We start from the raw sequence: 13,579 nt of genomic DNA on the forward strand, positions 1-13,579 counted from the left end.
TGTACAAAACGAAAAGAGTAATCATGATTTTCAAACAATAAAGTGCAATAACTTAAACTGTATAATTTGCACGATAATCAAATAATATCACCATGTAAAATGATGAGCTTACAGTGAAAGATTTACCAAAATCTTTTGATAAGAACTCAAGTTGACGAGTTTATAATTGACTAGATTGTTCCATGCGATAATTTGAGTTGGTCGAAACAATGATTGTTCATATTGCCATTTCGCAATAAATGAACAGTATATATATTGTTTCCTTCTGTTGCACAGTAAGTTACCATGCTGCTTGAAGTTTGCGATCAGAAAATGAAAAACCTTTTCCTTTGAAATATTGTTACTAAATTCTCTTGCCAGTAAACATTATTGATTTCAATTCACATCAGCCTATGAAAGAGATACCGTTTCTTTTCATCGAATATGATACATTCCTTGAATGAAGACATTGTCTATGAAATTTTGAAACATTTACTGATTTTCAAATCTAAAAAAATAAGTGAAGAACGTTAATCAATTTTCTTAGGGTAGAAACATCAACGAAAGTGTCACCAAAGTTTTGAAACAGTGCAAAATTTTCCATGGAAATTAGTCACTTTTCAAATATTAAAGCAGAAAAATAAACTAACATCCTACACCATCATTGCACACATCAGAACTACAGATGAACGATATTTCACGATGCTAGTTGATTTCTCGTACTAACCATCTGCTACTTTGCTCCTTGAACAATTTACTGCACCAGCATGTGCTGAAACAAATTCCGACCTTATACATTTCAGTGACAAATCCGATGAATAAAATCGACTTTTACGTCGATTTCAAAGTGATTTTTGAATAGATCTGAGAGTAGTATTTCATTAATTTGAAGCATGTATCGCACAACTTGCCATTGCAGAATGCAAACGTAACAAGATATGCATGATGTTATGTTTCATCGCTCAATAAGTAAAATCAATAATAATAATAAAATTTCGTAATAACCTCGGTTCAAATATTTTCTGATATAAACTCAACTAGACAGATGGTACATGGGTTGCATCTCTTTCCTCCAGGACACACAAAGATTCTGCTCAACATTGTTTCTTTTGAAAGTGAATTTTAACAGCCTGAACCCAGTAGAGTTGGTTTCCTGTTGAAAATATCCTTAGCTCAAGCTTTCTCATTCGTGTTTTCACAAGCCACTGCTTTGCAAAAAATACACCAGAAAAGTTGTGGGCAATCAAGCATTTATTTTTATCAAAATTAATCAAAGCCATGCTATATGAAAATAGAATTTCCTTTCATTTTCACTTTGAAAGTAAAATCTGTTTTCTTTTAGGAAAAGCACAACAGCACGGTGTCTTAAACAAGGAAAGTTCGACAGTCAAAGTGATTCCTTTCATTTGCTGTGATGGACCATTTGACTTGCTAAAAAGTATCTAAGTACATATTGAAAAAAGTTCAATTTGTCGTAAATATACATATTTAAAAGTAATACTCAGGAAGTCCAGACACATCTTTTACAATTACATTTTGATATTGAGAAACAAAAGTGGTGAATCGACTTTAAAACAGCTTTCACTACAAAATTAAATAATCAACTCATGTCAAATTTTTTTAAATTTTCACAAACTACAAAGCGATGAAAGCATTTTCGCCTTTAATTAAATCAAGATCACTATGAGCTCCATTCACATTAATTGACACTAGTTCGACCGGCACTATATTTACTTATATCAATTATATGTATATAGGTTTATTAGGTAATTCAGTAGTCGCACAAGTTAACACGGTTTTATTGAATGGTCTGAAAAACTATTCTGCAACCTTCAGATTTGATTAGATATGCGTGGACGGGCCAATAACCTTTCAAATCTAAAGAAGTACAAGCTCGTTAACATTCAAATCCATACACTAATAGCATAACTACGTTAAGCTCGCGATAAATTGACAATACAGTGAAAAGAATATTGGAATTGACGTATAGCTGTTTCACTTTCCTGAAGCAAAGTTTACGTTGACATTGTTGCCTTAATAACAAATATGGACGTAGAAACAAGTCCGATATAATTCTTCAACATAAAACAGAAGGTTTGATCACAAAACATTGTTAATATTTTTACTTCAGAGATTTAAACATTGCTAAAATTCACTAGAATTTTTAAATGCAACTCAAAGATGTAGTCAGTGATAAAGCTAAGGCATCCTAGCACTTAAACTGTTTTTCGAGGCTTTTTCAGCAAACAAAACGAAAGAACAGCAAGTCTGAATTATAAAATATCATGACTATTCTCTGTACATTGAAGCATGTTTCAATTTAACTTCCAAAGTTATTTCACCTTATAACAAAATAATGTCACGAGACATTGATCTTGAAACAAGAGTTAATATGTACTAAAATGACTAAATCCATGAATCGACAATTTCCAAATTTATAATATCATAACACAAAATCTGATTTTACATGGTAACGAATTGTACAAATGTTTAGAAACTATGAATAAAAACTTATTGGATTAAAATAAAACGATATTAACAACAGACGTATCTTTCTTAGTAAACATTTGTTTCTAAGCAAAAGTTAAATAATCTAAGCAGAAAATTTAACAAATTTTGATTTTTGTTTCAATACTATTTTAAGTATTATAAATCTCTGAACCACTACTCATCAACAATTTTCCAAAATCTTAAACAATTCCTTTGGCAGCCAATTCTTCCTGGACTCGTCTAAGATATGTTGGATCAGGGTAACCATATCTAAATATGAGATAAAAAGTCAACATTGTTCACAACAAGACAATTATGGATTTTAATTTCATGTCGATGGGAACGAATATTTCAATCTTCACTTACGCTGATGAGCCTCCATTCACGTTAGTTTTATGATGAATGTCATTCCAAGTTATAACACCTTCTGCACCAGTTGTTGACGACCGTCCAATGGTAAAGGTCAGTTTTTGCTTGAAAGCTTTTTGAAGTAATCTAAGTACTTTGTTTCCTTCTTCATTGTCAGGAAGATATGCATGTCGTGTTGTTCCTTGATATGGCTTGCCTGGATTAGGATGGTCTTTACCTTGAGTACCTTGTGGAAAACTATATTTTATATAAATAATCCCACAAGAAGGGTAACCAGGCAAAGATTTATTGGAAAAACTGTAAGTCATTTTTCCTTCAGGTTGATCACCAATGATAACACCGTACACATAGAAGCAAATGGGACATTTTTTGTCATGTTTAAATGCCTCTTCAATGCAACTCGCACAAAATGAATGACCACATTTTTCAAGTGTCTTCTTTCTTCAATCTCGACAGACATATGGTTTTTTTCATCTTCTGAAGAAGATTTGTGTTGTTGAACACATAAAGGATCATGGACTGTACTTTCACCTACAAGTGGAGAAAATTAACTTTCCATAAATCTAATTCATGTGTTTGAAATAAATTATGATAAATGATTAGGAATATTCCATCGCACTCTGAGAAAAGAAACATACCATTGTGTATCTTGCTTGTCAGAGCATTTGCCTTCACAACTTTAGAATTATTGACATGAGATATTCTGCAACTATTGCCTTTTGGAGGACTAAACGACTGAGCATTTGGATCAAGATTTGATTCCAGAATTCCATTTCCTGTAAGAAAAAATAGTATTTGCAAAATCAAAACATTAAATCGATAGAGCATTTTTGAAATAATAATAAGTTTTACAATGTATACTTAATCAACGTCTTAATTAGATACCTTTTGTAACAACACGTGAGTCGTGACCTCCTTGATATTCAGTTCTTTTGCCATTTTTCGAATGTTGAAATTTTCCATTTGAATTATAACTTTGAGTAAACAGCTCAAGCTCCTTTGACATTTCATTTGACCCGGACATACTTTTATGAAAAAAAACCTCTTTACGTTCTACTGCTCTAGAAAACCGTTTTTTCAATTCTTCCATAAACACACTTGTAGTCATCTCGTCAATATTTACAAAACGGATATCTTTAAGAAGACCAGGTGAAGATGTATTTAAAAAATTTATCACGGCGTCAAAAAGTACCTCAGCACATATTTTCACAGGAACACCAAATATACCTGAACTTATGGCTGGTATGGTAATACTGCTTAAACCTCGATTATTTGCAGATATTAAACATTTTTCAATGGCAACACTCAAATAATGCTTGGCTTTGTTTTTATCATTGAAATTGTGCCATCTTGGACCTACGGCGTGAATAATACTAGTACAGGGCAACTTTCCAGATTCTGTTATTTCAACATCGCCTGGTTTCAAACGGGATCTACGCTTTTTCATGATTTCAGTACTTTCCATTTGGATAATCAATCCTCCAGCATCTACAATTGCTTTTGCTGCACCTCCGTTGTGATTTAAATCCTCGTTTGCTGGATTTACGATGACATCAACGACTTCTTTTGTGATGTCGTTTTGATAAACAGAAATTTTTGCGTTTTTGTAAACGACAACATAATGGACGTCAGCTTGAGATTTTTGGTTCACTTTAGAACTTGATGGGCAAGGTGAACTACTGGGAGTAGAAGGGTAAACATTTGGCGTATCTTGATTTCGAGATGTTGAACTTTTGTTCTGCCTTTTCAAAAATTCTTCTGCTTCTTTGATATGTTTTTCTCTTCCAAAGAGAACTGTTTTATCAGGAAAAGAATCAATAATCAAAAATTGCTTCAGTCGAATTTCATTCGCAAAGTCCTTCTTATCAATTTCTAAATGCATCATCTTTTCGTGATTTTTTTGATAGAAATCGATAAAATTATTTATGGCCGATAGATATTTTTGTTCATCAATATTTTCTAATGGAATAATCTTCATGAGTTTCTCATTTTGTGGTTTTACTTTATATTCGATCTTTTTCGATACATTTTCAAGATTTTGGATGTAGTCATAGTGGTACATCATAATGTAACGTAAGAAAAACGAAGTTACAGTGAAAGATTCAACAAGACCTTTTTCTTGAGAGCCCAAGTTGTCATTGCCTACATGCAAAACTTCTGAAACAGTGCTGGGAGAGTTATCGTCCTATTAAAAAAAATAATAAAGCTATGAAAACATGGATTGATTTAGAATATGACTCCAGCGATGTGCATGCCATCTTCTCATATTTACGTTTGTAGAATGCATATAAACTATATATATATCAGTGAAAAAAAGTAATCACTTACTGATTTGGATTTCAATTTATCGACAGTGGGAGAAGTATGGTTACTTTGAGGAGCATTGACGTCAGAAACTGCAGAATGCAAACGCAAAGATATATTATCACATTTGGTGCACATTACTGAAATACACAAATTTCATAGTGGATATATTAACGAGTTTCAAGATTTAACAAGACCTTTTTTGGGAGCCCAAGTTGTCATTACTGAAATACACAAATGTCATGGTGGTACATTATAATGTAACGTAAGTAATCAACGATATTTAATAGTAAATGGTTTGAACCTGGTGAATGTTACATGTTTGTAAATGTAGATCGTCCATTTGACTCTGAAGATGACTACCGCTAGGTTGTCGAAACATCAGTCAACAACATCAAAAACAGTCCTTCTGGATATACCAACCTGGACGATTTACATTTACAAACAGGTAAGAATAACGAGTTTACTGTGAAAGATTCAACCAGACCTTTTTCTGGAGAGCCCAAGTTGTCATTGTCTACATGCAAAACTTTTGAAACACTGCTGGGAGAGTTATCGTCCTATTAAAAATGTAATAAAGCTATGAAAACATGGATTGATTTACAATATGACTCCAGTGATGTGCATGTCACCTTCCCATCTTTACGTTTGTGGAATGCATATGAACTATATATATATCAGTGAAAAAGAAGTAATCACTTACTGATTTGGATTTCAATTTTTCGACAGTGAGAGAAGTATGGTTACTTTGAGGAGCATTGACGTCAGAAACTACAGAATGCAAATGCAAAGATATATTATCACATTTGGTGCGCATTACTAAAATACAAAACAAAATTTTCGTGAAATAACCTTGAATATTTTCAAAAATTCAACAAGAACGTAGTCTTCTCCTTCAGGACAAACGTTTTCTCAACATCGCCAGTAAACCCAGTTGAGTTTGTCCCCTGTAATGCCTTAACAATCTCATCATGCAAGAGCTCTGAAACACCAGAGATTCTTAGCGTTTTCTTTTCATCAAAATTGTACGGCACCATGATACATGATTTCTTGAATTGAAATATACAGCACACTTAAGGAAACTGAAGAACTTCTCGTACATCAACAGAGATATCTCTCTCGATTTCGATTATGAAACTGCATACACTTTGATTCCAACGAAAAGTAAATAAAGCGATAATTTAATTTCCGCATTGAAATGACCTGGTAATATATACAAGATTTCATTTTCACTTCCGACATTAAACTCAACTTAAATATAGATTAACATAATCAAACATCTTAATTAACAAAACAAACAATGCATATGAAAATACCTATGATATTATCACTTTCACTTGAAGCACCGAAAAGTAAGCTTTATTTTGATTATATGAATATCTGAGGTCATTCGGTGCGCTGTAATACGTTCATTTTGAGGTAACACATGTTAGTATTTTTGATAGAAAACGACCATTCTAACTAAGATAGACAGTGAGTACATATCAGTACATCTATGTTGTTTTTACTTAGTCATGAATTTCTGCATCTCAACCTGAACAATAATCCACCATAGAATACGGCCTATAACACTGAAACGATGAATGTTGAAAAGGCTGAAGAGGTACGTAGCAATGTTGTTACAATTAAATAATCAAGGAAATTATGAAAGTAATAAAAAACGAAGCTGAAAGTAGAAAGTGCAATTGGGGCAATAAATCTAATAAATTTGCTTGTCTATTGGTAGTATGAACGAACGCTAATTGTGTCTCATCTTTCTGACGACTTTGACGAAGATAAAGTGCGTCATATCTTTAAGAGAGGAAAACATGGTGGCGAAGAAATTGAGAAAGTGACATTATTATCACGAGACAAGGGGATGATTCTTTTAAAAAATACAGATGGTTTGTGGTGCATAGTTTAGTCCCTGGATCATAAGCGCATTTTATTATTTCTACTAAAAGATGTTTCGGAACTACAACTATCATGCGAACAAAATTGCATGCAGAAGTAGCCCTAATCATGTCAGTAAATATATTTATGCATTCCTTCTTGATTAGCAATAGATCGAATCCTGAACAAAGAGAAAGAAACAAAGGATAAGTGTTTGAAAGTTGAACGCGTTTCTGCACAGGACTTAGATGAACTTCAGAAAAAGTTAAATATGAGTCGAAAAGTTTTAATATCTGGCTTTCATAAAGAAATCAAAATAAATACGGTTTACATTTACTGTCAAAAGAAGAGAAATGATGGAGGAAAGGTTGAACAAGTTAATTTGGAGGGAGGAAAAGCTTTTGTTGTGTTTGAGGATGTTCAAGGTATAATACCATCTTAATTCAGTATATAGGACTGAGAAAGATCAATAATTTCTTAAACCTGCTTATGGCATCCGCATATTTAGGGTAATAAAAATACATTCATTGCAATGCTATTATTAATCATTTTCAAACAGTATGCAATCTTACCAATAAAATTGCTTTGCACGTATTTTGAAGTTTCGATTGTACAAAAGAATGAGGTGAACATTATTAATCTTTTCTAACGCGATAATTATACCATATCTAATGAATAACAGTTTTTACTCATTCTTCTCACAACTTTCTTGTTTTAGTCGCTCAAAAGTTTGCCAACAAAAAGCGACAATTTCAGGGAAAACAACTTCAAGTCAATCTTATAATAGACGAAAAACCAGGCTGTGTAGTAAAGGTAGAAGGACTTCCAGATGGAGTAACAGAATATACAATAGCCATACATTTTCAAAAGAAGAGAAATGGAGGAGGTGAAATAGAAGAGGTTAGGCTAGGACCTGCAAAGAACGAAGCAACCGTAATTTTTAAAGAAAATGGAGGTTTGTCAGCATCATTATGTGAACATCGTAATGAAGTCTGTCATTTTCTTAAGCAAAAACGAAATCACGTTTCAACGCCAACCGACTACATCGCAGACCAAATAAAATCAAATTCGCAAAAAGTTTTGCTTTTTCCATTCATGGTACGCAAAGATGCAAAATTTTGTAAAAATAACCCAATCAAATGTGTACCACAAAAACAAGACGTAAAACGACGACGATGGAAAGTTGACGCTTTTCTTGATAAACATGCATAAAAATAAATTCGAATTTGAGTCATTGAACTTAAATATGAAGCACTTTCACTAATGCAAAATTTCTTTTTCAGTTGCAGCTAGTGCTGCAAGCCAGTCACACAAAATGGAAGGGAAAACGTTAACAGTGAAACTATATGACATTAAATTTGATGAATTAAATAAAATTATGAACCGAAATAGAAGGATGATGACTGCAGAGATTTGTTAAACAAGAGAGTTATTAAAATGTTCATATTTATTTTTTAAGACAACTGCACTTCAGTCGCTTAAAGTTTTGTCGATTTCTCATTCATCACGAATTGAATTAATTCAAACAATTACTGTTGAAAACATGTTCCTTAATATCACTGGCAAAATCACCCAATGACTGGAGTGATCTTCACATTAATCCAAAATTTTTATTTGACATTCATATCAAAGGCCGCGAATTTTTCATCGCAGGTCGCAAAGGTGAATCAACAGCAGGTTTAATTTCAAAATTCATCAAAGATCAATTAGCAACTCGGAATTTCCATGGAAAAAAAGTGTAAAGATTCTGAGAGAGAATGTAAATTGACATCAAAGGATAATAAACCTAGCAACAAGGGCAACAAAAATGATCGTGTGCCTCCTGTCACAAGTGAAGACGAGAGCTCCGAAGGGATAAATCATCACGAATCGCACCGATCGTCAACACCTTCTTTGGTCCCCAATCGTGAAAAAGAGAACAACACTTCGGATTCAAATGATGGAGAAGTTTCAAATACAACAAAAAACACTAAAGATAATGAACGTACTGAAAAAACAGGCACCCTCGAAGATACTGCAAATCATTGCTGCAAAAACAACTTAGCTTCATCGTGTGAAAATAATGTTGCACAACAGAGAAGCACAAATTCAACTAACGACAACACCAAGACATCTGGAGCTTCTCGATCAATGGGTGCCTGCTTTCCAGGAGGCAATAAATAACTCCGAAATATCAGAAAATTCAGTTGTAGAAATCTAGTCAAGTTACCGAAAATTGATAATCATTACTTTTCAAATGATTGTGCTCTCGCTCAAAAACAGACACTTGGCAGTATCTTATACACTTGTAACTTGCACAACAGAGCAACTTGTTTTTATTTTCCACGATTTTGATACATCCAACAATAGGTCATAGCTGCATTTTTCCAAAATATAGTAATCAATTAAATGAATAATGAAAAAACATTTCACAATAGGCGAAGTTCCCAGCTCTTACAGCAACAAAGTCAATAAGTTTTATTAGCAGTAAAAGTTAGCAGTATGAATATGCAAACAGAAAAGTTGTAGAAAAGAATACAAATTTCTTTTGCTTTGTCACAGCAAATAATAAAACATTGAAGTGTGGTCATGCTTTTTGCAAAAAGCATTGTTCTTTTCTTCATGTGAAGGATTGTATGAGTAAACTGAGCCATAGGCGTTGTGAATCTGTGAGAATTGTGAATCTGTGAAATCCAATGCTTTTAAGCATGTGTCACACGTTAAAATAAACCCTTCCTCGCTTTGAAATTGTGACACGTTCATTTTATATACTTATTTCAGGTAAGAACTCGAAGCGCATACCATTCCACTATCCATTTTCACGTACAAGGCGGACAGTGTACTTAATCGATAAGAAAGATGTTGGAAGGTTTTTGATGAAAACATTTAAGCAAAAATTAATTTTCATAATTGAAACATCATCCACAACTGGAAAGAAAGGATATGTAATAGTATTCAATCTTGATTATTTCAGGAGAAACTGGACAGCTGAGTAACAAATTGCTGGCAGACTTTTCGAAGTGTTGTAACTATGTTTGACCTCTCTCTTGCATTTTGATACTTCTCACGTCAAATCTAATTAACACATCGATGCTGATCAAGCTACATATACATATTAATATCTGTTCAACGATTTCAACTCGTTTTATTTCCCTTAGACTGTGTGACAACTAACTTAACGTTTTTCTAATTGCATCTATTTACATATATATACATAATTAATAATTCAAGATGTTAGGGGTGCAAGTTAGGTCTCATTCTTTTGCACTTTTGCAGAGCGACATGAGCGACATACACTTCCTTCCACGTCGACACATGTTAAATGACGTTTGATGTAAACTCTACTTGATCACCTTCTATAGAAATGGATCCCAATGTTCATACTAAAATGCCTGATAATAAAAGAACAAAATATATTATCATTGTTCTGTTAGCAGTTATTGTAGTCCTATCCTACCAGCTCTATAAAGAAAACAAATTAAAGAAAGATCTTGTGAGAAGAAAAGCCTTTCTGTACAAAAAATTGAACCAATGTTATGTTGATGGAGAAAAAAGTGAAGCGAAGTATAGCAACGTACGCAAAGAGAAAATGAAGTTAAATAGCGATCTTGAAGATAAAACTGAAAAGCACGAAAAATTATCGAAGGATTATGATGAGTTGCAGCGATCGTTCGATAAAAAAGAAATGGAATTGCATAGTTTACAGAAATCCGCCGTAAGTAAATTCCTTGATACAGATTTAGGCTCTAACAATCACTTGAGATTGAAAGATCAACTTCCAAATGTTGCATTTTAGGATGAAGATGAAAAGCAGTTGTCTAAGCTTAAAGCCAATTATGATTCTGCAATTTCTTCTGTCAGAACTGTGCAAGGTACCTATATAACCATGATTTGCTTTGCTCTTTGTGCATGAAAATGAACCACTTATAAAATATTGTATCAGGGAAGGTTAACAAGACCCTAGTTGTTTGTAACAAGAATAAAGAAGAAAATATCCAGTTTAAAGAGAAAGTTGAAGGATTGATGGAACAATTGTATGTATTTACATGAATTTAGTATCAGAATGTATGTAAGCTGACTTTCTTTCAATGTGCTAGACAACAATGTAAGGATGATAAATCACAAATAGAGCAAGGGGTATTTCAGATGACTGATTTTATTTGAATATAACATTAATTATATTCTAAAGATATATCTATCATAATCAGAAGGATTTTATTTGAATATAACATTAATTATATTCTAAAGACTAATTATATATCTATCATCGACTGAAAAACCTTCATGATCAGCTGAATGGTCAGAGGGAGCTATCAAAATTGACACCCCCAAATGATAATTCAGGCCCATATATATCTAAACCAGGTCAAAACTTTCAAACAAGAGATCATATAAAGGAAACGAATAAATTTGATAGCGTACAATACACCTTTCCACCATCGTCAGTTTCCCAACCGGCGAAGAAAGTCTCTCACACTTAGAAAATTCACAAGGCTTAATCAAGGTAATGATGGCATGTTTATGCTTTCAAGTTTGACTTGATGTTCTCATATACATACAAGGTTGTTTATTGAAATGGATTGCTTTTGTTTTTATAGATGGATAGTAGTACACCTTCTCAAACAAACTCTATGTCCAACATATTCAACAGATCAATGACAAGGAATACAGTCCTTTCGCCATTGCACTCCAGGACAGAACAAGATAAAGATGTTATGTAATTATTAATAACAACAAATTAAAGCTGTTCAAGAGACAAAGTAGATAGCAAATGTTGGGTAACATTGTTGTAATATGTTTTAGACAGTAGTTTGTAATAGTGAATTTTTCCCACTAGAAAGTTGCACACACACATTCTTCTGTAACATTTTCAATTATAATTTATTTACTATTTTCACAGCTTCAAGTTAAAAAACTTCAACATGTTTTCAGTATTCTAAATCTGTTGAGCTTGTAATAATTGCTTATTTCCCTACTCTCTGATTTGATTTGACTAGAAATTGTACATTTTGTTGTTGTATATTGATGCCAATGCTTTTTCTTTACCTACTGCCTACTTTTTATTTGATCATAAATCTTCTCTATCAATGCCCAAATATAGGCAAACCTGATTTGAGGTTTTAATGTACTCCATGTATTCCCAATATTTTTTTTTTGACCCATCAGACATTTGAGACTCCTTCACAACCATATCACATAGATTTCTATGTGCACCATCAGGAAGAACATAAATACTTTCATTTTAAATAAATATTTTTGTTCAATGTATTGAAATCAGGTTACGCGATCAATTGTGTTCCCATCATGCAGTTGAATACCCTTAGTAGATTCTTGCCATGTATTTGTAAATATCAATGTCCTATTACGATTTTCTTTTATTGGTACTGACTTCATCAACCTGTTTTTCTCATAACTTTCTAAAGTCAATTTGCCAATGTTAGAAAAAAAATGCTACCTACTATAAACATCAATTTGCCAATGCCTATCAACAGAAATATGAAAAAAAAACAAAAACAGAACTTAAGTCTACCTTTTATCTTTTGTTTTATTGCTTGTTGTATAATATCATTCTTTTTTTTCAAGTCATTCACTTTGCTCAAAAGATTTATATTTTCCTTCCTAGCACTTGCCAGTTGCTCATTGATTTCTTCTTTTTCAGCCTGCTTTTCCCCCCTAAAAACGTGCAAATCTACTGTATGAACAGTATGCACTTATTTCTTGACAAATTGAAAAAACATACACTTCATTTTGCAGTTTTTCAATCATTTCCTGCAAATTAGTTTTTTCATTTTTTAGTTTTGTATGCTCCAATATTAGACGATCAGCTTTTTCTGAAACACAACAAATCGAAGAGTCAATACAAATAAAGAGATAAACAGTTTCAAAAGAATATACCTGATAATTTGCCAAATCTACCCCTTGATTGCTCTACTAAGATGGCAAGTTTTGATATTTCTGCTTTGCTACTATCCTACATGACAATACAAGTTGATTAAAAAGTCTACTATCACTAAACAGTATAAGGGCACTGCATGTGGTTGACTGATGTTGACCATGTAACACTCACACTTGACTCATGAAGATTTTTTATCTCTTTTACATTTGCTTTTAACAGTAAACGTATTTTGGCTCGCAATTCACCAAGTTTCCTGGCACTTTCCTGCTGCAATTTCTTCATTTCCAACTCCTTCTTCTTTATCTTCTCAATTGCATCCTTTACTTTCACGTTGTTCTTTTCTTTACTTTCAGATAAAGATAACTTTAACAAAAAGTCAACAATCACGTTAAGCATGAGCAAAACATAATTTTTAATAGTTTTCTTGCCATGCACGCATCAAGTTCAATTTCCCTCTTTTTCATTTACATATGTCTGACAGAAACAATAAACTATTTACATTTTCTAACCTGAAGAAGTCCAACTTTTCTTTCAAGATAATCGTTTCTTTGTCGACTATTGTACACAAGAAACAAAGTTATCGTAAAACCTAAAGCGACAACAATCACATATGGAGGAAAACGAACGATTGAAGGCATTATTTGCCAAAAATGACTACACTAAGATTAGTTTCCAAACATTTTTGTTTAG

The 13,579-nt window shown here is 32.8% G+C and overlaps 4 protein-coding genes and 1 long non-coding RNA gene across 9 annotated transcripts in view; 3 read left to right on the top strand and 2 right to left on the bottom strand.

Moving 5' to 3' along the window:
• LOC124433538 overlaps positions 1 to 5,284 on the bottom strand; it is a 27,038-nt gene extending 21,754 nt beyond the window's left edge. For both annotated transcript variants that reach the window (XM_046983319.1, XM_046983320.1), the window contains exons 1-3: positions 5,167 to 5,284; positions 3,724 to 5,023; positions 3,504 to 3,614 (exon numbers count right to left, since the gene is read on the bottom strand). In XM_046983319.1, the coding sequence (XP_046839275.1) occupies positions 3,504 to 3,614; positions 3,724 to 5,023; positions 5,167 to 5,280 (1,525 nt within the window). In that variant the 5' untranslated portion in view covers positions 5,281 to 5,284. The remainder of the gene's footprint in view (positions 1 to 3,503; positions 3,615 to 3,723; positions 5,024 to 5,166) is intronic.
• Positions 1 to 5,745, top strand: part of LOC124433546 — a 6,123-nt gene extending 378 nt beyond the window's left edge. Inside the window, exons 1-2 of one of the 2 annotated variants that reach the window (XR_006944494.1) lie at positions 4,846 to 4,911; positions 5,591 to 5,745. This is a non-coding gene — a long non-coding RNA (uncharacterized LOC124433546). Of the gene's footprint in view, positions 1 to 4,845; positions 4,912 to 5,590 lie in introns of those variants that run through there. The other variant, XR_006944493.1, reaches the window with a different exon arrangement.
• A 678-nt stretch (positions 5,746 to 6,423) lies between these two features.
• LOC124433309 (interferon-induced 35 kDa protein homolog) lies at positions 6,424 to 8,434 on the top strand. The gene is made up of 6 exons (XM_046983070.1): positions 6,424 to 6,570; positions 6,655 to 6,745; positions 6,869 to 7,025; positions 7,182 to 7,439; positions 7,733 to 7,969; positions 8,298 to 8,434. Exons 2-6 carry the CDS (start codon positions 6,722 to 6,724, stop codon positions 8,432 to 8,434), a joined length of 813 nt encoding a protein of 270 aa, XP_046839026.1. The 5' UTR covers positions 6,424 to 6,570; positions 6,655 to 6,721.
• Positions 8,435 to 10,255: 1,821 nt separating this feature from the next.
• On the top strand, positions 10,256 to 11,934 carry LOC124433575 (myosin-9-like). 2 transcript variants are annotated; one of them, XM_046983368.1, is made up of 6 exons: positions 10,256 to 10,708; positions 10,790 to 10,865; positions 10,937 to 11,027; positions 11,091 to 11,130; positions 11,242 to 11,497; positions 11,592 to 11,934. In XM_046983368.1, the coding sequence occupies exons 1-5, from the start codon at positions 10,358 to 10,360 to the stop codon at positions 11,266 to 11,268; spliced, it is 585 nt and encodes a 194-aa protein (XP_046839324.1). In that variant the 5' UTR covers positions 10,256 to 10,357; the 3' UTR covers positions 11,269 to 11,497; positions 11,592 to 11,934. The 2 variants fall into 2 exon arrangements, with proteins under 2 accessions (XP_046839324.1, XP_046839325.1); XM_046983369.1 differs by having other exon boundaries at positions 11,091 to 11,128; positions 11,253 to 11,497.
• LOC124433573 (golgin subfamily B member 1-like) lies at positions 11,851 to 13,579 on the bottom strand. Of its 2 annotated transcripts, none has more exons than XM_046983366.1 (6): positions 13,399 to 13,579; positions 13,061 to 13,252; positions 12,889 to 12,964; positions 12,734 to 12,824; positions 12,524 to 12,666; positions 11,851 to 12,406 (listed from the first exon to the last, which is right to left on the bottom strand). In XM_046983366.1, exons 1-6 carry the CDS (start codon positions 13,525 to 13,527, stop codon positions 12,387 to 12,389), a joined length of 651 nt encoding a protein of 216 aa, XP_046839322.1. In that variant the 5' UTR covers positions 13,528 to 13,579; the 3' UTR covers positions 11,851 to 12,386. The 2 variants fall into 2 exon arrangements, with proteins under 2 accessions (XP_046839322.1, XP_046839321.1); XM_046983365.1 differs by having other exon boundaries at positions 11,851 to 12,410.

The sequence above is a fragment of the Xenia sp. Carnegie-2017 genome, unplaced genomic scaffold (assembly GCF_021976095.1).
Source record: "Xenia sp. Carnegie-2017 unplaced genomic scaffold, XeniaSp_v1 HiC_scaffold_13, whole genome shotgun sequence".
Taxonomy (NCBI): domain Eukaryota; kingdom Metazoa; phylum Cnidaria; class Anthozoa; order Malacalcyonacea; family Xeniidae; genus Xenia; species Xenia sp. Carnegie-2017.

What these genes read in the sequence shown, in the direction of transcription:
- LOC124433309 (XM_046983070.1), top strand. Translation starts at nt 6,722, where the DNA reads ATGAATGTTGAAAAGGCTGAAGAG. An exon ending in ATGTTGAAAAGGCTGAAGAG is followed by an intron (nt 6,746 to 6,868) that starts GTACGTAGCAAT and finishes GTCTATTGGTAG; the next exon opens with TATGAACGAACGCTAATTGT. An exon ending in TGTGTTTGAGGATGTTCAAG is followed by an intron (nt 7,440 to 7,732) that starts GTATAATACCAT and finishes TTCTTGTTTTAG; the next exon opens with TCGCTCAAAAGTTTGCCAAC.
- LOC124433575 (XM_046983368.1), top strand. Translation starts at nt 10,358, where the DNA reads ATGGATCCCAATGTTCATACTAAAATGCCTGATAATAAAAGAACAAAA. An exon ending in TTCTGTCAGAACTGTGCAAG is followed by an intron (nt 10,866 to 10,936) that starts GTACCTATATAA and finishes ATATTGTATCAG; the next exon opens with GGAAGGTTAACAAGACCCTA. An exon ending in AATCACAAATAGAGCAAGGG is followed by an intron (nt 11,131 to 11,241) that starts GTATTTCAGATG and finishes TATATTCTAAAG; the next exon opens with ACTAATTATATATCTATCAT.
- LOC124433573 (XM_046983365.1), bottom strand. Translation starts at nt 13,527, where the DNA reads ATGCCTTCAATCGTTCGTTTTCCTCCATATGTGATTGTTGTCGCTTTA. An exon ending in GAAAAGTTGGACTTCTTCAG is followed by an intron (nt 13,253 to 13,398) that starts GTTAGAAAATGT and finishes TTTTTGTTAAAG; the next exon opens with TTATCTTTATCTGAAAGTAA. An exon ending in GAAAAACTGCAAAATGAAGT is followed by an intron (nt 12,667 to 12,733) that starts GTATGTTTTTTC and finishes GCACGTTTTTAG; the next exon opens with GGGGGAAAAGCAGGCTGAAA.